The following is a 22,149-nucleotide window of genomic DNA, read 5'->3' on the forward strand; positions in this document are numbered from 1 at the left end:
CAGAAGGGGCTCAAAGGTCTCCTTTCCCTTCTCTCCAGGTGAACACCCCCAGATCATCCACCCTGGCCCCAGAAGAGCTCCAGCCCTTGGAGCAGCTCCATGGCCTCCTCTGAACTCTCTTCAGTACCTCCACGTTCTCCCTATGCTGGGCCCCAGAGCTGGAGTAGCTCTGCAGGTAGGGTCTCACCTGAGCAGGACAGAACCCTGCTGCTGCTTATGTTGAAGGCTCAGCCCAGGCTCAGGGGTCTCTGGACAGGTCCAGCTCTCACCCACCAGCACTCCCAAGTCCTTCTCCCAGGGCTACTCTCAATTCTTTCTCTGTTCTATCTGTGTTTGTCCTGCAATCACCCTAATCCAGGGCAGACCCGTGTTTCCCCTCCCCTGAGGAACATTGAGTGATGAGAAAACAAAAAATTATCTTCATCTCTCTGCAGTTTATTGGTACTGAAGGACTCTGGGGCCAGGGCACTGGCAGGAAGCAGCTGATTCACACGACAGAGGGGGCAACAGGGCCACATGCTCCAGGCAGGAAGGAGAGGAGGGAAAAGGATCCATAAAACATTAAAGCTGCCAAATTACTCCACCTGGTGAAGGTGGGCAACTCCAGAGACCTGTTTCTCACTCCTAAATTTGACAGGGACATCATCCCCTTCCTTCTGTTCATGTGGGCTCCTGACATATCTGGAGCAGGATGCTGGGGACCCATGGGGGATGTGGGGGGAAACACGAGCCTTAAAAAGTGACAGGAAAGAGCAGTTTTCCACAGGCTCCTCCTCCGCTGGTGCAGCAGCCCTGGGGAGCTCTGCAGTGCCAGGGACCCATGAGGGAGATGTTGCACCCCAGAGGGGCTCAGTGAGGCTCAGGCTGGGCCAGAGGGATGTGTCTCGTTTTCAATCTCACTTTGGGGGACATTTCCCCCAGAAACAGTTTGTTGCCTCCTGCATACGGATGGGGATGGAAGGGGCTGTGCTGCTGGTGGGAGGAAGAGGAAGGTGCTGCTTTCCCTGAGAGGATGGAGGTGAGGGCTCAGTATTTGACCCCAGAGGATTTGACCGTTGTGGTGGTGATGCATCTCCGCACAGAGGAGGAGCCCCCACTGGCCATGAAGTTACCGCCTGCAGTGCTGCACATCCTCCCGCTCCCAGAGGAGAAGCCACCACTGAGGATCCCTCCTCCCACAACACAGCTGCCACCAATGACATTCCCACTGCCAACCGTGCACACTCCTCCTCCACCCAGGCCATTGCTGGCTCCAAAGCTGCCAGATCTGCCTCCGCACATGGTGCTTCTGCCCACCACAGCTGGAAGAGAGGAAGAGGCTCATTGAACACCAGACAACATCCCGGGAATCTTCACAAAACCAAGGATAAAGGTAATTCTGCAGAGAAAACAATGTGAGAATACTTACAGACATTTACGTTGGATGGGTTCTCTAAGCAGAGCCTGTGTAGGGAGAGGAATATCAGTTGTAAATCTATATACAGTTGGAAGCAAAATGCTTCCCCAAAAATTCCTTTTATATCCTGTTTCATATAAGATCAATCAAGCCCCCTGAGAAGTATTCCCCATGGGGACCATGTTTCTGTTTTGGGCTTCAAAATTTGGAGGAAAAAAGGAAAGTAATCAGATTTCACTGTTAAATGTATTGCAAGGGATGATTAAGATGAATGTGACCCAAGGGGGGACAGAACCCTCGCACAGCCAATGGTGGGAGGTGTCACCTGTTCTCCTCCCCCTCCAGCAGCTTCCTGTACATGGCAATCTCAACATCCAGTGCAATCTTGATGTTCAGCAGCTCCTGGTACTCCTTCAGGAGGCGAGCCAGATCCTCCTTGTCCTTGCTCAGAGCACATTCCAGCTCTTCCAGCTTCCTCCTGGCATCCTTGATGGCCATCTCCCCTCTCTCCTCAGCCTCAGCAATGGCTGACTGCAGATGATGGTTCTGTGCAGAAAAAAATAAATTTCTTAATTCCCTCTGCCCACCCTCTACTGGAGCCTCCTCATGGCACAAACTGGAGGGGAAACAGGAGGAACCTGTGAGACATTGGCGAACCCCACCTGCTTCTTCACATTCTCAATCTCTGTCCGCAGCCTCTGGACATTCCTGGACAACTCCTGGATCTCCATCTTGGTGTTGCGGAGGCTGTCCCCGTGCCGGCCAGCTGTGCTCTGGAGCTCTTCATACTGTAGTTATGGGAACAAAGACATCCATCAGGGACACAACTGGCCAAAAACTCAGGTGTTTTCTATGCCCCAGGTGCCTCAACCCCTTCCCAACTCACCCGGCTCTGGTACCAGGCCTCGGCCTCAGCCCGGCTGTTCTGGGCTATCTGCTCGTACTGGCGCCGGACTTCCTCGATGATGCTGTCCAGGTCCAGATGCCGGTTGTTGTCCATGGACACCACCACGGACAGGTCCCGGCTGATTGTCTGCATCTGAGACAACTCCTGCAACCAAGACATGAGTCAGAGGCACCATCTCAAGCCTGAATCCACCCAGGCACCCCATCCAGCCTTGATGTTTAGCCTCCACATTGCAACTCCAGCCCCCTCAGAAGAAAGAGAGATCCTACCTCCTCGTAGATGCACCTCAGGAAGTTGATTTCATCTGTCAAAGCTCCCACCTTGGCTTCCAGCTCAACTTTGGTCATGTAGGCACAGTCCACGTCCTAAAGGAAAGATCTCAGAATTAGACCACGGCTTCCTCTCATCACACAAGAACTGTTGGCTCTTCCTCTTGGGGTCTGCCCATCTTGGAGCTGAGTCCTTCCCATGTCTTTACCTCCTGTCCCCCCTCACCCTATCCCTGGTGGTGCCCCCAGACTCACCTTCTTCAGCACCACAAACTCATTCTCAGCAGCCGTGCGACGGTTGATCTCCTCCTCATACCTGTGGTGGGGACAGGACAAGGTGAGACTCTGAGACCCCTGGTCACTCCACCCAGAGGGCCTCCACACCAGCTCCGCTCTCCCGGCTGGTCCCTCCTGTCTGTCCCCACACTCACTTGGTTTTGAACTCCTCCACATACTGCCGCATGTTCTGCAGCTCTGACTCCAGCTGGGCCCGCTGCCCCAGCAGAGATTCCAGCTGCCTCCGCAGGTTCTGGATGTAATTCTCAAAGATCACATCCAGATTCTTCCTTGGCCCTGATGGTCCTTGCTGCTGAAGCAGCTCCCACTTGGTGGAGAGCACCTTGTTCTGCTGCTCCAGGAATCGGACCTAAAGCCAACAAAGGGTGTGTGAAACATTTGCCAGAGAGACATCCCACTGCTTAAAACTCCTGGAGCTTTGGAAGGCCATGGGAATCATTCCCCAAAACCTTAACAGGACCATTGTTTCCATTTTTTCTCCATGTCTTCACTATTATCCTTAAATTCCTTCTATTTTCTCCTCCTGTATTTCTGTTGTTTTGGGGTTTTTTTTGATGGGGGGGAGGGGTGGGATGTGTGTAGCTGTTGAAATGCTTCCATTCTAATCTTACAAATTATTTCCAACACCAGACAGGATTTTTGGCATTAATTTTCAGGAGCATCAGGTCCTTTTTGACCTTCCAGTGAATGAAATCCCATTAGTCTCTATATTCAAGAATATTCCTCTTATCAGAAACAGAAATTATACCATATACATATCATATATTTAAAAAACATGGAGCACACTTATAACCAACATTATCCCAGTTCAGATAATTTAAAGGGAACTCATCTGCACTTAAACTGAAACAAGAAATGGTTGGGAATTTTTAAAATCTTATTCCTAGATTTTACGTCCCTTGAGAAAAAATTATTCCAGAAAAAGGACAGACTTAAACACTTGAATCACTGAGTATGTCCCCATCCCTTTGGCCTGTCTTCACTGGAGAGAAAACCAACGTGCTTCCACCAAACCTGGAGAAAATTGTTCATTTTCTCTGTGGATGCTAAATTTTGTCACTTCCTCAGGAGGAAACCAGATGGAACCCAATGGAGACAATCACAGCCCAATACTGAACCGAGAAGGACAATAATTCCCTCTTCAGAGCACAAGGAATTTCTGCAGTTTTCCCATTCCCAAGCAAATCCAGCTCTAACCTCTCACCTTGTCAATGAAGGAGGCAAACTGGTTGTTCAGAGTCTTGATCTGCTCCTTCTCCTGGCATTTCACTTGCTGGATCTGAGGGTCAATGTCAACGTGGACTGGCCGCAAGAGGGTCGGGTCCACCTGCACTGGTTGGATACCTCCAGGGAACCCAGGGCCACCTCTGACAGGGCCACCAAAGCCGCCCATTCCTCCACCAATGACACCTCCTCCAATGCCCCCAAATCCTCCTGGAAATCCTCCACCAAAGCCACCAATTCTACATCCGTAGCCACTGCCATAAGAGCTGCCCATGGAAATCCTTGTGCTGCCCCCCATGTTGTGGAGGCTCCGGCTGCTGAATCCTCCACAGTGTCCACTGCCACCTCCAATCCCCCTGGATGCAGAGAATGAGCTGTAGCTGATCCTGCTCCGACCACTGCCTCCAAAGCCACCACCAACAGCAGAGCAGGAGCTGAATCCCCTTTTGCTCCCAACTCCGAAGCTCCTGCAGGCAGACTGACGAGACATGACTGATTCTCCTCAAAAGAGCCAAAACTGGGGAAGATGAGGAAATCAACAGAGCTGAGCTGGTGCTGAGGGCAGAGAGAAGTGCTCAGAGTCTTCTCTGGCTCCAGCAGCTCCAGGCATTCCCTTTTATCTGCTCCTGGAGGTGGGCTGGGACAACTTGGGCGTGAAGAGGAAACAAATTTATTGTCTTCATCAGCTTGGTGCGGTTAACAGATTTTTGCCAAATTGGTGACTCCACCCAGAAATCCGCTTCACCGTGCAGAAGGAAAACCAGGAGCACTGAGGCAGGTCTCTGTGAGTAAGTGGACTCCCATATCTTTATGTCATCTGGAAAAATATGTTTTACAATGATGTTGTCATGTTCTTCCCTCCTCCCATTTCCCTGCCTGCTCCTAACAACTTCACAGGTTGTCTGACTCCAGATTTTTTGCCTGACACTCCACACCAGGCAAGGATTCTGGTGAAACCCACACAGAATGAGACTTTCACAATTCTGCCAAGCACACCCCAAATCTCCTTGTTAAGCAGAAAATTCCCAATGGCTTTCCAAGTGGAAAAATGCCGCATCACTAACATTTAACAGGGGTCAGCATTTCTGTTTTACCTGTAAAGGAGCTACTTAGTTCCTTCCTAAGAGCATCAGGTGGGATTTTTCTCTCCAAAATGTGTCCCAGTCCCACAAATTCTGAGACAACAATGTCCTGGGATTCTGAGCACCAGAACAAGAGAACAAGGATATTCAACTTTTGCTTTTCCAATGGCCACAGGGGTTGTCAAGCCAGAAAGGACGCTCCAGGCAGTAGATGTTGTAATGATGACTGACAATAATGTTTAATTTCATGCACAAGCTCCCCAGCAATGGATTTGGACACTCACATGAAGGACATCTTACAGGTGCCTTCTGAGCCTCACTAATCAAATAAATATTTTAGTTACATTTATTAATTTTCTTGGTAAAAAAACACTAACATTTCCTTCATTCTTATTTCCTAAAAATCATTTTAAAAAGTCAAGGGAAATATATATATTTCAAAGCACTTCAACAGTCAAAAAATACCCTGTCTTTAAGCTTTCCAACTGCATGTGTTGAGTTTTCGTGGTCACACAGGAGATTTGGCCAGGCAAATGTGGTTTGAAAGCATCCCTAGGAATCAGCTGGTAGCCATAGATACAGCAATCACTTTGGAAAACCAGCCCAGGAAAACACTTCTAAAAGCCACTGGAGAAATCAGAAATATGAATGTCATTGATTGTCACTGGGATGAGATTTCTGGAGCCACAGACTGCGTGGAATGGGAGAGAGGGGAGGATGTTACCCTTGATGGGGATTCAACTGTTGGCCAAGATTATCCTACCCTTAGGGGCTCAACAGTTGGCAACAGTTATTAGGCAATTGAAGGACACAACAGCTGGCCAAGGATTATCCCACCATTAATGGACTAAACAGTCCATAGGCGAAGGGCTATCCCACCCTTTAGGGATACAAGTCATGGTTGGCTAAGGGTGATCTAGGTATGTGTTCATGCGGCTGGAGAATGGACAGGATCCCCACAGCATGGAGGGGACACCTCCCCTTCTAAAAGCAGCTGCAATCAAGATGGGCAGTTTCTCCATGGTCATCTCCTAGACGGAGATTTAAGCTCTCCAGACCATCCTGCAGCCCAGCACACTTGCTCATGATGAGCAGCCCAGGGGGCTGTAGAGTGGCTTGGGTTTAGGTGGAGAAAACAGGCTGTCCCTTCTCCTGGCCTCTCTCCCAACTGCCAAACCCATGGTATGAAGGCACCAGGACTTCACTGGAACATCCCATGAGGAGGTTGAACATCCCACAAGGAGGTTCCATAAGGAGGAGGAAGATCTGCAAAGTCAGCCAGATGCCTGGGTGCTGACCACACTCAGCTGCTGCAGATAAGACGCTCAGATTGAGTCACTCTGACGTCTTCAGACAAGATGTGCAGATTATTTCAAGCCTGGAGTCACCTGAGCCTCCTTCAGGTAAGACTCAACAGGCAGTTGGGTTCCAGCCGTGCCCTCAGATCTCTTGCGCAAGGAGCTGCGCACAGCAGAATCATCAACACCAGGGAAAATGTGAGCTCGGCAGAAAACGTGGATGGAGACCAAGCCAGGCTCTGGCTTCGCATCTGACCCAGCCAAGAGCACAGAGGAGGTGTCGCAATGACTCTTCACACCAGCGCTACAACGCCATGTAAAGTTCGTTGTAAAGTTTAGAAAAAACAGGCTCTTAAAATTAAACACCGAAACAGGTGATTAAGCACCAAAATAGGTGACTCTTGCCCCAAGCCAAACCTCAAAGTGCTCCTGGCACAACACCAGCTTTGCACAGGCATTGCCTACTCAGCATCTTTATTTGGGCCAAACCCAGCCACAATCCCAGTTCCAACACCCTTCAAAACAAGGAGAGCTCCCTTTTCTAAGAGCCCTCTGCCTTTCCTGGACCTCTTCCTCAGCTTCCTGATCCACTCTGAGAGCATCAGCAACTCCCAGAGGCTGTTGTGGGACTCCTGAACCACCACTTACAGCGTTTTCTGCCTCTTTGATCTCTCTGGGTGGTGAAGGAACCACAGCATAGCTCAGATCAAACACTCCAGACTCCTTTCCCAAACCCCCTCCTGAGCTCCTCCAAATCTCTCCCTCCTGCTTTTGGAGCATGGATGAGCCACTGGGGAATTAATTGACTTCTCAGGGAGAGGATGGTACCTGAGCTCATGGATGGGGATGAATCACACCTTCCCAGCCCATTATGTCAAAGATGGCACATGGCTCTTCAATGTTCCCCCTTCTCTTTGGGTGCTGAGCTGTGCATCCCACCTGGCCATCCCACAGCCCAGGTGTGCACCAGAGGCAGGTACTTAACCAACATCATGGACCATTGTTATCCATGTTCACCAGCTCTCCCACCCAAGGGACTCCAACCCAGCCATCCCCTCATCACAATCCAAAGACCATTTGGAGGCAGCTTAACTCAGATGAGACTGATTCAATGTCAGCTCCCACCTGCTGCTGCTGATTCTCATCATCCATCAGCCCCTGTGGGTCTCTACTGGTCTGGCCACAAGGCACTGGGAAGGTTCCTGCCTAAATCCCAGGACATGGGTTTCAGCAGACCCTTTGCAGAGCTTCCAAAACCCGAGAGGGATTGAGAAAGTCCCTTTCCTAGAGCTTCAAGAATTGAAGTGTTGTCACGTCTGGAGAGAGATGTGATGTGGGCACTGAGCCACTGAGTGCCTTTGTGTGCCTAAAGCTGAGCCCAAAAAACTGGGACAGGGCAGCCTGTATTAGCTCAATGACTGGGAAGAAACTGGACCCTTTTGTGCTGGAGGTTTCCAGACCAAAGAATTACAGAAATCTTCTGTGGGAATAGCTCCACAGGATTCCAGGAATGAACTGGGTGATTCACTATGTCAGGAGATGCCTAAAAATTGAGCAGGCTCCTGTATTTCTTGGTTTGGTCTTCTGATGACTCAGAGTTACTGAGCATTGTGTGAACAGAGCATCCAGCACCCACCACATGGACTTGTGTCTTCAAGTAAGTTACTCATCACTTGAGTTGTGACACCTGCCTTGGTCCATCCCCACCTGTTTGGCTCCATCAAAGCACAGGAACAACACATGAAGCAAAGAATGACCCCCAGCTTGCCAACAAGCTGCTTCCACAAAGCACAAACCACCCTACCCGGAGTGGCTCCCGAAGCAGTGACACAACAACGTTGTGAATGTTCTCTGCAATTTATTGGGAATGGCAACATCCCAGGGGAGGGCATGACGCACACATAGAGGAAGGGAGGCGGGGATACAGAAGAGGAGGGAAGAGGGGGGAAGAGGAGTTTTATACACATTTGCCACAAGAAATGTACAACACAGCAAGGAAGGCAGAGCAGCCCCTCCTGCCAGGCAGCTCCTGGTGCCAAGACACCCACAGCATCACCACCAAACCCCCGGGTGGGACCAGGAGCTGGGATGAGCTGGGTGGAAGGGACACAGTTCATCCCATTGCAGGACAACGGAGCTGGGCTTCAGGAGGCTGGGCTGCTGTCAGGAGGAGAGAGGAGGTGCTTCTTTCCTTGTCAATCTTCGGGGCTCAGAATCTCACTCCCGAAGATTTCACCGAGGTGGTAGTGACGCATCTCCGCACGGAGGAGGATGCCCCACCAGAGCCACACATCCTTCCGCTTCCAGAGGAGAAGCCCCCACCATACATTCCTCCCCCCATCCCACAGCTGCCACCCATGCTGCCTCCTCCAAAGCTGCTGCCTCCTCCGCAGATGCCGCCTCCTCCCATTCCTCCTCCCATGCTGCTGCCGCCTCCAAATCCTCCTCCCATTCCACAGCTGCCGCCTCCAAATCCTCCTCCCATGCCGCTGCCTCCGAATCCTCCTCCCATGCCTCCTCTGCCTCCAGAGACAGTCGTCCTCCCCACCACAGCTGGAAGAGAAGCACAGGTTATGTTTCCATTACCCAGTCTCAGGCTCTGTCTCTGAAGAAAACAGTCTGAATCTTTTTCTGAAGGACTTCAGGGCAGATACTTACAGACATTGACGTTGGACATGCTGTCATTGCACAGCCTGTGAGGGAAAATAGGACCAGTTATTCCTCTTAGAAGTGTGCTGCTCTTCATCTGAGAATTTCCCTTTTTTGTACAAGTTTATATTTCTCAATTATTCTTAAAAAAAAATAGCAACTTATTCAATATTTATTTCAGAATTCTGCAATTATTATTTAAAGAAATGAGTAACCTTTACCTTCATATTCTTTTAAGATGGAAAACCCACTTAAGTAAGTTTATGCTTAATATAATTAATATATACTTGGGAATCAGAGTATGAATGACACAAAATCAATATTTAGTGTGGATTTAAGGGTTTTGCCCACACATTTTATAACATGTCAAGAATTTAGTCAAATAGATGCCAATTAAGTACCTGTTCTCCTCCCCCTCCAGCAGCTTCCTGTACATGGCAATCTCAACATCCAGTGCAATTTTGGTGTTTAGCAGCTCCTGGTACTCCTTCAGGAGGCGAGCCAGCTCCTCCTTGTCCTTGTTAAGGGCACTCTCCAACTCCTCCAGCTTCCTCCTGGCATCTTTGATGGCCATCTCCCCTCTCTCCTCAGCCTCAGCAATGGCTGCCTGCAGCTGCTGGTTCTGAGGAAGAGAAAGCCAGTGTGTAAGATCCCTTCTGCCCACCCTCTACTGGAGCATTCTCATGGCACAAACTGGAGGGAAAACAGACAAAAATAATCCATCTCCTCCAAAGGGCGTGAATTTTCATGACTGCTTTCCCTTTCACCACCCAGCCCCATCCTGACCCAGCACATAGCTGTAACCCAACAAGGTGCTGATGGTCCCTTACCTGCTTCTTCACATTCTCAATTTCAGCCCGCAGCCTCTGGACATTCCTGGACAACTCCTGGATCTCCATCTTGGTGTTGCGGAGGCTGTCGCCATGCTTTCCAGCAGTGTTCTGGAGTTCTTCGTACTGGAGATGTGGGGATAAAGACATCCATCAGGGACACAATGGCCAAAAACACAGATGGTTCAAACAGCGGGGAATGTCCCAGGAGCCTCAACCCCTTCCCAACTCACCCGGCTCTGGTACCAGGCCTCGGCCTCAGCCCGGCTGCTCTGGGCTATCTGCTCGTACTGGCGCCGGACTTCTTCGATGATGCTCTCCAGGTCCAGATGCCGGTTGTTGTCCATGGACACCACCACGGACAGGTCCCGGCTGATTGTCTGCATCTGAGACAACTCCTGCAACCAAGACATGAGTCAGAGGCACCATCTCAAGCCTGAATCCACCCAGGCACCCCATCCAGCCTTGATGTTTAGCCTCCACATTGCAACTCCAGCCCCCTCAGAAGAAAGAGAGATCCTACCTCCTCGTAGATGCACCTCAGGAAGTTGATTTCATCTGTCAAAGCTCCCACCTTGGCTTCCAGCTCAACTTTGGTCATGTAGGCACAGTCCACGTCCTAAAGGAAAGATCTCAGAATTAGACCACGGCTTCCTCTCATCACACAAGAACTGTTGGCTCTTCCTCTTGGGATCTGCCCATCTTGGAGCTGAGTCCTTCCCATGTCTTTACCTCCTGTCCCCCCTCACCCTATCCCTGGTGGTGCCCCCAGACTCACCTTCTTCAGCACCACAAACTCATTCTCAGCAGCCGTGCGACGGTTGATCTCCTCCTCATACCTGTGGTGGGGACAGGACAAGGTGAGACTCTGAGACCCCTGGTCACTCCACCCAGAGGGCCTCCACACCAGCTCCGCTCTCCCGGCTGGTCCCTCCTGTCTGTCCCCACACTCACTTGGTTTTGAACTCCTCCACATACTGCCGCATGTTCTGCAGCTCTGACTCCAGCTGGGCCCGCTGCGCCACAATTGATTCCAGCTGCCTCCGCAGGTTCTGGATGTAATTCTCAAAGATCACATCCAGATTCTTCCTTGGCCCTGATGGTCCTTGCTGCTGAAGCAGCTCCCACTTGGTGGAGAGCACCTTGTTCTGCTGCTCCAGGAATCGGACCTAAAGCCAACAAAGGGTGTGTGAAACATTTGCCAGAGAGACATCCCACTCCTAGGTGATTTGAGAGCCCAGGGAATCACTCCCCTTCTATGTCTCATTCAGGCATTCAAGCTCCTGAAATGCATGAGAAGCATCATTTAATTTATTTATTATTAGCCAATTAAGTTTTGAGTCATTCTAAACTTCTCCCTTGGGGACAGAGATGTTGACAGTAGAAACCATCATCCCAATTTTCTATAGCATTAGGGTTGGACTTTGCCTTCATCTTTCCATCACTGAAGTCTAGAAATATGAATTTCTTATTCCTTAACTGCCCATGCATTCTCTTGGGAGTGATTCTCTATTTCTTTATCTTCTATGTGAAATGAAAACTGTCCAAGAGTATTGGAAAGAGGTTTAATGCTTTGGAGTTTCTAAAATCAGGTTTTGAGAAGAAAGTCTCATCAAAAAGAAAATCCCATCAATGAGAACTCAGGACGATTAAATTTACAATGATGACTTTGCCCTGAATCACCCAAAATGAGACTGCAGAAATGTCTTGGCAAGAAAATCCCCAGAATACCCTGCAGATGTTCTCTTTAATATTACATTAGCAGAAAACCTCCCCTATTGGTTGGTGCTACTTAATAAAATCTAACTAATTACAACTTGATGCTTAGGCATTGGTTTGACAATTCCAACAGCTGTTGGTAAGTGAAAAAATTCCCATTCCACACCATGCCATATGGCATTGTTTGACATGCCACCCCCAAAAAATCCCAGTCCTAAACTCTCACCTTGTCGATGAAGGAGGCAAACTGGTTGTTCAGGGTTTTGATCTGCTCCTTTTCCTGGTTTTTGACTTGCTGGATCTGGGGGTCAATCTCAACATGGACTGGACGCAGGAGGTTGGGGTCAACTTGCACTGGTTGGATGCCTGGACCACCAAAGCCACCCATTCCACCCATTCCCCCACTGCCCATTCCACCACCAAAGCCACCCATTCCTGCCCCACCACCCATTCCACCACATATTCCACCACCAAAGCCACCCATTCCCATTCCACCACCACCCATTCCACCACCACCCATACCTCCACAGCTCATTCCTCCACCAAAGCCACTCATCCTGCCACCGTATCCACCACCACCATAACATCCTCCCATGGCAATCCTTCTGTTGCCCCCCATACTATGGAGGCTCCGGCTGCTGAACCCCCCGCAGTGTCCTCCTCCACCTCCTCCCCGGGATGAGGAGTATGAGCTGTAGCTGATCTTGCTCCGGCTGCCACTGCCTCCAAATCCACCACCGACAGCAGAGCAGGAGCTAAATCCCTTTCTCCCCCCGACTCCAAAGCTCCTGCAGACAGATTGGCGAGACATGGCTGTTATTTTCCAAGCAGAATCAAAATCCAGGAGAGCAGAAAGACCAATGGAGTTGATGAGGGCAGAAAGAAGTCTGCAGAGTCTTCTCTGGCTCCAGCAGCTCCAGGCATTTCCTTTTATCTGCTGCTGCAGGTGGGCTGGGACAGCTTGGGTGTGAAGGTGGAAAGCAATTTAGTATTTTCATCAGCATGGGGCTGTTGACAGATTTTCCATGAGCTTTGCCGTATTTGGGGCTGCCCAGAAACACACCCTGTAATCTAGTGGCGAATAAAACAAGAGCATCGAGGCAGTTCTCCATGACTAAGTGGACTCTCGTATCTTTATGACATCTTGGAAATCAATTTTGTCCATAATTCCCTTTTCTGCAGCCCCTCATTGGATATCCAGCCCTCATTAGTCACTTCCAGTAATTCCAGATAGAGATCTTCCTATCAAAGCTCCACAGAAAGGCAAAGTTTTGATGAAATCCCAGCTATAATATGGCTTTCACAATTCCTCACACACACCCTTAATCCCCTTTTTATATGTTAAATTGCCTTTGGAGTTTCAGGAGATGTTTCCCAATCCTGAATGGGAATTCATGACACCAAAATTTGAGGAGACTCAGCATATTCTCCTGCTAGAGAGGAAAAGCATCTCCTTGGAGCATATGGTGTCACTATGGTGGGAGTGTCTTCTGCCTGTAGACTAAATTCCCTCCACTTGCAACTCTGCAAATCTGGGACAACCAGCTGGAGCTTTGGATGATGCTAAAGCAGAGGGAAGAAGGTGACTAGAATCATCTCACTCTCCTCAGTGTTCTGAGGTTGACAGGGAATGACAACTTGAGGAAGAATCAAGGGACACATTGGGAGCCCTTAGGGTGACAATGTCAGGGACAGACAGACAAACACTATGTAAGAAGAGAGACAGATGGACAATTCAAAGTGCTGAGGGGCTCCTGCTGCTCTGATGAATACCATGACCTCTGATTTACCTTTTTTTTTTTTTTGCAAAAATGAGATGACTGACATGGAAAAAATGGCTGAGAAATGGAGCTGCTACAACCCCCAAGGCACAGTATAACCTTTTGCTTCCAAATAATTTATTGGGAAAGGAATGTGGTTTAGGAATGTGGCTTAGAAATGTATTTTATAGGGTGACTCTGAAATAAACCCCTTTTTTTGTGTGCATTGAATGTAAATGAAATTTTAATTAATTACAGAAAACACAAATAATATCAATGCATTCCAAAAAAAGTAGATTCTAGTTTAAAAGGAAGCCAAGTCTGTAAATACTATTTAAGAGGCATTCTAAAGACTTTATCTACCTGGATATTAACAATTAAATACCTGAATGATTTAATGAATTAAATACAAAATGAATGTTCACTTTTTCCTAGACAGCAGCACAACACAAGTAATGAAAAAATCAAAGAAAATGCACATTCTAGCTCTTGAAATACTTAAAACATTAATTTAAGGCCATTCAAAAGACCTGTGTATGAACAAAGACCTTCAGAAGGAATTTTCAGAGTCTCCAATGAGATCTAGGCAACTAAATGTGGTTTGAAAGTTATCATGAGGCATCAGAAACAAAAATGTTCCTGTCTGTCACTGGGACAGGTATACTGAGTCCCCTGGCCTGAATGGAGCAAGGGTGTAAGGGAGGGGACAACATTATCCTTAAGGGAGTCAACGGTTGGCTGAGGGTTATTCCATTCTTGAGAGACTCAACTGTTGTCCAAGGGTTACCCAACTCCTGAGAAACTCGGTAAGAGCTGGCCAAAGGTTATTCCAACCCTTGGGGGATCAGTAACACTTGAACAAGAGTTATCCCACTCCTAACTCCTGCTTGGTCAAGAGTTATCTCCCTCTCAAGAGATTCAGGCAAGAATTTGTCAAGGATTGTCCTACTCATGAGGAACCCAAAAAATACATATCCAAGGGTTATCCCACCCTCAGTGGACTCAGGTAAGAGTTAGCCAATGTCTATCCCACCCTTGAGGGACAAGGTTATCCAGCTTTGAGGGGGACCAGTGGTTGGCCAAAGGTTACTGTGTTCCTGCAGCTGGAGAATGGACAGCATCCCCACAGCATGGAGGGGACACCTCCCCTTCCAAAAGCAGCTGCAATCAAGATGGGCAGTTTCTCCATGGTCATCTCCTAGACGGAGATTTAAGCTCTCCAGACCATCCTGCAGCCCAGCACACTTGCTCATGATGAGCAGCCCAGGGGGCTGTAGAGTGGCTTGGGTTTAGGTGGAGAAAACAGGCTGTCCCTTCTCCTGGCCTCTCTCCCAACTGCCAAACCTATGGTATGAAGGCACCAGGACTTCACTGGAACATCCCATGAGGAGGTTGAACATCCCACAAGGAGGTTCCATAAGGAGGAGGAAGATCTGCAAAGTCAGCCAGATGCCTGGGTGCTGACCACACTCAGCTGCTGCAGATAAGACGCCCAGATTGAGTCACTCTGACGTCTTCAGACAAGATGTGCAGATTATTTCAAACCTGGAGTCACCTGAGCCTCCTTCAGGTGAGACTCAACACCAACCTAATCTTTCAGATCTCTTACACAAGGAGTTGAACATGGTAAGATCAACCCCAGGGAAAATGTGAGCTCGGCAGAAAACATGGATGGAGACCAAGCCAGGCTCTGGCTTCGCATCTGACCTAGACAAGAGCTTCTGTCTCAAATCTTGCACAGAGGAGGTGTTGCAACAACTCCTCACTTGGCACTACAATGCTGTGTTCTGGATTTTAAAGCTGAGGAGAAACAGACTCTTAAAATTAAGCATCAAAACAGGTGACTCTTGCCCCAAGTCAAACCTCAAAATGCTCCTGGAACAACACCAGCTTCTCAGCACCTTCTCAGCATCTTCTTGCTGGGCCAAACCCAGCCATGTTCCCCAACCCTCCTTCTGAGCTTCCAATGGGAGAATTCTCTCTTCCAAGAAGCCTGTGGTCATTCCCTGTTGCCTTTCCTGGACCTCAGTCTGCAGCTTCCTGATCCACTCTGGGAACATCAGCAACTCCCAGAGGCTGTTGTGGAGCTCCTGAACCACCACTGACAGCGTTTTCTGCCTCCTTGATCTCTCCGGGTGGTGAAGGAACCACAGCACAGCTCAGATCAAACTCCAGACTCCCCTCCCAAACCTCTTCCTGTGCTGCTCCAAATCTCTCCCTCCTGCTTTTAGAGCACGGATGAGCCACTGGGGAATTAATTGACTTCTCAGGGAGAGGATGGTACCTGAGCTCATGGATGGGGATGAATCACACCTTCCATGCCCATTGTGTTCCCACAGCTGGAATCATGGCTTACTGGGGCAGATGAACTTGTGTCTGACTGCAGCCAGTGGCAGGTGGCCAACATCCTGATCCATATTCACCTGCCCTCTCACCACTGCACATGACAACACTGGTCTCATCTCCTTCACCTAACACAGGTCAAAGTCTCCTCTACCTGGAGATGATCCCAAAGGAACCTCAGAAGCAGCAACTTAATTACATTGATTGGTCCAAGGGGTGCAACACCTCCCATCTAGTGGAAGGTGTCCCTGTTCATGGCAGGTGGTTGGAATGGGATGATCTTTAAGGTCCCTTCCAACCCAAACCATTCCATTATTCAATGATTCCAGATCTCCGACCTGGGCTCTTATTTCTCATTGTTCAGCTGGAGGATCCACACCCCCTTCATTCCAGACACAGGCTTGTGCCTCCAGGTGAGAGTCAAGAGCATCATCTGAGCTGGGGCACATGCCCTGATCTACCCCCACCACTGATCTGCTCCCTCAAAACACAGGGAGAGGCAGGAGAACAACCCCCTCTCCCACCCTGCCCAGAGCAGCTCCCAAAGCAGCAACACAATGACATCATGAATATTCTCTGCGATTTATTGGGAATGGCAACATCCCAAAGAAGGAGGACAGCCCACAGAGGAGGGGGGGAGGTGGGGACAGTACATCTCACACTGTGCCCTGGGAGCAAGGCACTGAAGGACAATTTTGGTCTCCTTAGGTATAGTCCAGGTGTGTGTGAGGTGTCCCAGGTGTCACTGAGAACCGGGACAAGTGGAATGGAAGCTGTAGATCCAGGGAAGCTTCTGCTGCCAGCACACCTGTTTGGCTCCCAAGTGACCAAAACTGCCCAGAAGCTCCACCTAGGGCCAGCTCATCCCTCTGGCCACCACCTGAGATGTCCCCTCCTCAAGGGACGAGTCCTGCTTGCCCCACACCCACCCTGACCCCAAAGGCCTGCAAAGGGAATGGCAGGATGGATACACACAGAAGCACCCCAGGGACACAGAAGAGGAGGGAAGAGGGGGGAAGAGGAGTTTTATACACATTTGCCACAAGAAATGTACAACACAGCAAGGAAGGCAGAGCAGCCCCTCCTGCCAGGCAGCTCCTGGTGCCAAGACACCCACAGCATCACCACCAAACCCCCGGGTGGGACCAGGAGCTGGGATGAGCTGGGTGGAAGGGACACAGTTCATCCCATTGCAGGACAACGGAGCTGGGCTTCAGGAGGCTGGGCTGCTGTCAGGAGGAGAGAGGAGGTGCTTCTTTCCTTGTCAATCTTCGGGGCTCAGAATCTCACTCCCGAAGATTTCACCGAGGTGGTAGTGACGCATCTCCGCACGGAGGAGGATGCCCCACCAGAGCCACACATCCTTCCGCTTCCAGAGGAGAAGCCCCCACCATACATTCCTCCCCCCATCCCACAGCTGCCACCCATGCTGCCTCCTCCAAAGCTGCTGCCTCCTCCGCAGATGCCGCCTCCTCCCATTCCTCCTCCCATGCTGCTGCCGCCTCCAAATCCTCCTCCCATTCCACAGCTGCCGCCTCCAAATCCTCCTCCCATGCCGCTGCCTCCGAATCCTCCTCCCATGCCTCCTCTGCCTCCAGAGACAGTCGTCCTCCCCACCACAGCTGGAAGAGAAGCACAGGTTATGTTTCCATTACCCAGTCTCAGGCTCTGTCTCTGAAGAAAACAGTCTGAATCTTTTTCTGAAGGACTTCAGGGCAGATACTTACAGACATTGACGTTGGACATGCCATCATTGCACAGCCTGTGAAGGAAATTGGACATTTTTATTACCCAATAAAAGAGTAGTTGTAAAAACTTTAAACTGTGTTTCCACTATGAAATCATTTTCCTGGTTCACCCTCCCAAGCCACTTTGGAATCACTAAAAGATCAGAGGAGGGAAGGGGTTGGCAATTCCTCTTTTCAATGAGATTTCTCCAGATTCGAGGTTCATTAAAAACTCAGCAGTGACAGGGATGGGGCAGCACCTCTGCCACCTCTAGGGAGCCTGTTATGGGTCCTGGCCCCCAAAATAAATAAACAAAATAAATAAATAAATAAAACACAGCATCAATCACAACATCTATTTGTTAGACCAAAGAATTGGTTTGGGATTATATCAATATTCCAGCTGTCCAGTGTAGCTCACAACACCCAATGAGAGCTCAGTTATTTACCTGTTCTCCTCCCCCTCCAGCAGCTTCCTGTACATGGCGATCTCAACATCCAGTGCAATCTTGACATTCAGCAGCTCCTGGTACTCCTTCAGGAGGCGAGCCAGCTCCTCCTTGTCCTTCTGCAGGGCACTCTCCAACTCCTCCAGCTTTAACCTGGCATCTTTGAGGGCCATCTCTCCCCTCTCCTCAGCCTCAGCAATGGCTGCCTGCAGCTGCTGATTCTGGGGAGCATAATGGGATCTTTCTCAGACCTCATTTTGTCCCTAATGATCACTCCTCAGGCCCCCAAGAGGAGAAATCAGAAGGCAAATAAACACCTGCATGAAGTGGACTTGGGGTGATGGAAGGTTTCTGCCCCATTCATGGTCATTTGTGATCAAACCTGCTGCCATCTTCCCCTGAGACACTAATCAGCCCCTTCCTTTCTTCATGTCCTCGATCTCATCCCCAAGACACCAACCAACTCCTACCTGCTTCTTCACATTCTCAATCTCAGCCCGCAGTCTCTGAATGTTCCTGGTCAGCTCCTGGATTTCAATCTTGGTGTTGCGGAGGTTGTCCCCATGCCGGCCAGCCGTACTCTGGAGCTGCTCATACTGATGGCACCAAGACAGAACAACCCATCAGTAATACATGATGTCTGTAGGCAGAGTTGTCCCCAGTTTCAAGGCTCGGGTGACTCTATGAGGACCCACTGCGCTGCCGATGATTTCACAGCTCAATGTTCAAGGTGGATCTCGGACAAAGTAAAGGGGTTTGAGCTTTGAAATGGATCTTAGAGACACTAAAAAGCATCTCTTGGCTTCTGAAAAGCCACTTGGGCTAGAATTTTTTTCATTAAGGTACATTTTGGGCCATTTTTATTGAGAGGTTTTGATGCCTTAAGTTTTAGCTTTCATATTTTCCAGACTCTGTACTGCATTAGTATATAATTGAAATTCATATAAAGTGTTAGCATGTTCTCCTCACATTTCAATCAGACAAAACAATCCTTTTCCAGCCCGAGAACCAAGGACACCATTGCAGCTTTAGGCCCAAAAAGCATAAACAACATCAAATTGACGTCAGCAAACAGGGAGGATGGGACTTGATAACCTGAAGCTGTAATTGAACAATTAACCCCAATATGGAAATGAACCAAAACTTATAAAAGTGTGAAAACTTGTGATCCATCATTCATCTTGGGTGGAGCCACAGCTAGGCTCTTGTACTGCCCAAGGTGTATCCTTTGAAGGCCTTTTAATACATACCTACTTTATTCCTTTGACACGGTCTAGCATCTGTTCTAGGTAGCCTCTCAAGGCATCAGTTCATGCCACACACCGTGGTGAGTTTGGGATGCATTGGGAACAGTGAGTCAGATCCCTCAAAAGCAGCTCAATCCCTCTAGACCTTCCTTAAACCACGAGCTCCAGTCCCGTTAGCTTGAAAAGGTGTCTCACCCAGCCATAAATTATTGTAAATCACCCAGCCACACCCAGGAGTCTCAACTGCTCCCTGACTCACCTGGCTCTGGTACCAGGCCTCGGCCTCAGCCCGGCTGCTCTGGGCTATCTGCTCGTACTGGCGCCGGACTTCTTCGATGATGCTCTCCAGGTCCAGATGCCGGTTGTTGTCCATGGACACCACCACGGACAGGTCCCGGCTGATTGTCTGCATCTGAGACAACTCCTGCAACCAAGACATGAGTCAGAGGCACCATCTCAAGCCTAAATCCACCCAGGCACTCCGTCCAACCTCAGTGTCCCTGGCCACCACACACCTGATGAAAATTTCAGCCCCCCTAGAGAAGAGAGAGCTCCTACCTCCTCGTAGATGCACCTCAGGAAGTTGATTTCATCTGTCAAAGCTCCCACCTTGGCTTCCAGCTCAACTTTGGTCATGTAGGCACTATCCACATCCTAAAGGAAAGATCCCACAGAAAATGGTTTTGTGAACTCTTGGGAATCCTTCAGGCTTGTGGGAATTGCCTTCTGTGCGGAGGGTTTGGTGTTATTCACTGAGACATCATTATGATTACATATAATTCTATAACCATATACAAAAATAATCAAAAATAAATAATGTTATGGTGTCATTCAGTTATGCAAACTGAATATAAGGAATTCCAGATATCAGCTGGAAGATCTTAACAATTCCACAATTTCCATTCAAGCACAGATAAAGCCAAATATTGAGGGATTGTTTTGTCGTGCCTCCAGACTCACCTTCTTCAGCACCACAAACTCATTCTCGGCTGTCGTGCGCCGGTTGATCTCTTCCTCATACCTAGGGAAAGGAAAAGTGCAAATTGAGTTCCTGGACTTTCCTGCCTAAGGCAGTGAGAAACAAAATAAAAGGGAAAAAAACCCCTAAATTTAAATATTAAGGCTGAAAAACTATCTCCACTATCACCATAAGAAACAGTTGGAGGAAATGATAAAAGCATTTGGGGAAAATTAAAGTGACCAAAAATCTGCTTGAGCTGCTCCTGGCTCCACACTCACTTGGTTTTGTAATCCTCGACATACTGCTGCATGTTCTGCAGCTCCGACTCCAGCTGGCCCCGCTGCGCCACAATTGATTCCAGCTGCCTCCGCAGGTTCTGGATGTAATTCTCAAAGATCACATCCAGATTCTTCCTTGGCCCTGATGGTCCTTGCTGCTGAAGCAGCTCCCACTTGGTGGAGAGCACCTTGTTCTGCTGCTCCAGGAATCGAACCTAGAGCCATGACAAGAGGACCCACCATCACACAGGAACAGCTCCCACCAAAAAATCTCTTGCATCACTCAGAAAGACTTGCATGGTGATGAGAGAACCAATTCACTCTGTTTTTTTAAATTTCTGTTGGTGCCTAAGCTGCAAAATTGGGAAAAGAAGGAAATTTCTAATAATTTTCTACTCAAAGGAGCTTTTATACACTGCCCTTAGTCAAAGTCAAGTCACCCCACCACAGGCAGTGCGGAAATCTCATCTCCAGCCTAGATTTAAAAGCCTAGAGATTTGAAAACAAGGAGAAAAATACATAAATTAATACTTAAATGGGAGGTTGTTTGGGCAGAGAGTGGTAGAGGAGGGAGAATCTGTGCCCGAAACCTGCAGAGGTTGGAGGTGTTGAACCTGCTTGCGAGATTAACCTCAGAGTACAGCTTGGTGCAACAGGGCAGATGAAAGCCCTGGAGACAATGCTTTGATCTTGTGTGGAGGAGAGATTCCCATCTCTTCCCTTAATGAAAAGGCTCTGCTCAAGCTTCTCTGCCTGCTGGGATTTAGCTCTAGAAGGACATTTCTGTGCAACTGGGAAGCTCCTCCTAATTTTGGCTGTAATCAGGCACAATCCCACCCTCTCACCTTGTCGATGAAGGAGGCAAACTGGTTGTTCAGGGTCTTGATCTGCTCCTTCTCCTGGTTTTTAACTTGCTGGATCTGGGGATCAATCTCGACATGGACTGGACGCAGGAGAGTTGTGTCGATCTGCACTGGCTGGATCCCAGGGCCACTTCTCCCAGGGCCACCCATGCCAAAGCCTGGGCCACCAAAGCCACCCATTCCTCCACCACCCATCCCGCTACCAAAGCCACCCATTCCTCCACTGAAGCCACCCATTCCTCCTCCACCACCCATTCCACCTCCACCCATTCCTCCAAAGCCACACATTCCTCCTCCTCCTCCACCCATTCCGCCCCCAAAGCTACCAAGACCCCCATAGCTCCCGCCAAAGCCACCCATCCTGCCACCATATCCGCCACCATAGCACCCACCCATGGACATCCTGGCACTGCCTCCCATGTTGTGGAGGCTCCGGCTGCCGAAGCCCCCACACCGTCCTCCACCTCCGAATCCCCTGGATACAGAGTATGAGCTGTAGCTGCTCCTGCTCCGGCTGCCACCTCCAAAGCCACCACCGATTGCAGAGCAGGAGCTAAAGCCCCTTCTGCTCCCCCCTCCAAAGCTCCTGCAGACAGACTGACGAGACATGGCTGGTTATCCTCAAAAGAGCCAAGAATGGAGAAGCTGAGGAACTTGACAGGTTTGTGGGTGAGGAGGTGGGTAGAATAGTCAGTCCCTCTGGCTGGAGGGCAGCGGATGCTCCCTTTTATGCGCTTTTGGAGGTGGGCTGGGTCTGCATGGGCGTGAAGGAGGAGACAGGTCCTGTCTTCATCAGCATGGCGTGGCTAAAGATTTCCATCTCCAATTTGCCAAACATTGACCCTACCCA

At 49.4% G+C, this 22,149-nt stretch overlaps 3 protein-coding genes across 4 annotated transcripts; all 3 read right to left on the reverse strand.

Moving 5' to 3' along the window:
- Positions 1 to 460: 460 nt before the first annotated feature.
- LOC102108779 (keratin, type II cytoskeletal 6C) lies at positions 461 to 4,661 on the reverse strand. The gene is made up of 9 exons (XM_005532012.3): positions 4,074 to 4,661; positions 3,004 to 3,218; positions 2,828 to 2,888; positions 2,573 to 2,668; positions 2,283 to 2,447; positions 2,059 to 2,184; positions 1,722 to 1,942; positions 1,409 to 1,443; positions 461 to 1,301 (listed from the first exon to the last, which is right to left on the reverse strand). The coding sequence occupies exons 1-9, from the start codon at positions 4,581 to 4,583 to the stop codon at positions 1,027 to 1,029; spliced, it is 1,704 nt and encodes a 567-aa protein (XP_005532069.1). The 5' UTR covers positions 4,584 to 4,661; the 3' UTR covers positions 461 to 1,026.
- Positions 4,662 to 8,402: 3,741 nt separating this feature from the next.
- Positions 8,403 to 12,482, reverse strand: LOC102108605 (keratin, type II cytoskeletal cochleal-like). Of its 2 annotated transcripts, XM_088068716.1 has the most exons (11): positions 12,167 to 12,482; positions 11,898 to 12,106; positions 10,907 to 11,121; positions 10,731 to 10,791; positions 10,476 to 10,571; positions 10,186 to 10,350; positions 9,953 to 10,078; positions 9,524 to 9,744; positions 9,132 to 9,166; positions 8,931 to 9,026; positions 8,403 to 8,855 (listed from the first exon to the last, which is right to left on the reverse strand). In XM_088068716.1, exons 1-11 carry the CDS (start codon positions 12,480 to 12,482, stop codon positions 8,683 to 8,685), a joined length of 1,713 nt encoding a protein of 570 aa, XP_087924842.1. In that variant the 3' UTR covers positions 8,403 to 8,682. The 2 variants fall into 2 exon arrangements, with proteins under 2 accessions (XP_087924842.1, XP_005532068.1); XM_005532011.3 differs by having other exon boundaries at positions 8,403 to 9,026; positions 11,898 to 12,482.
- Positions 12,483 to 16,342: 3,860 nt separating this feature from the next.
- Positions 16,343 to 21,988, reverse strand: LOC102108963 (keratin, type II cytoskeletal 6C-like). The gene is made up of 9 exons (XM_005532013.3): positions 21,282 to 21,988; positions 20,437 to 20,651; positions 20,158 to 20,218; positions 19,756 to 19,851; positions 19,457 to 19,621; positions 18,421 to 18,546; positions 17,951 to 18,171; positions 17,502 to 17,536; positions 16,343 to 17,396 (listed from the first exon to the last, which is right to left on the reverse strand). The coding sequence occupies exons 1-9, from the start codon at positions 21,906 to 21,908 to the stop codon at positions 17,053 to 17,055; spliced, it is 1,890 nt and encodes a 629-aa protein (XP_005532070.2). The 5' UTR covers positions 21,909 to 21,988; the 3' UTR covers positions 16,343 to 17,052.
- Between the last annotated feature and the right edge of the window lie 161 nt (positions 21,989 to 22,149).

Source organism: Pseudopodoces humilis, chromosome 32 (genome assembly GCF_049639895.1).
Source record: "Pseudopodoces humilis isolate 2021_Gansu_Grassland_sample_001 chromosome 32, ASM4963989v1, whole genome shotgun sequence".
Lineage (NCBI taxonomy): Eukaryota > Metazoa > Chordata > Aves > Passeriformes > Paridae > Pseudopodoces > Pseudopodoces humilis.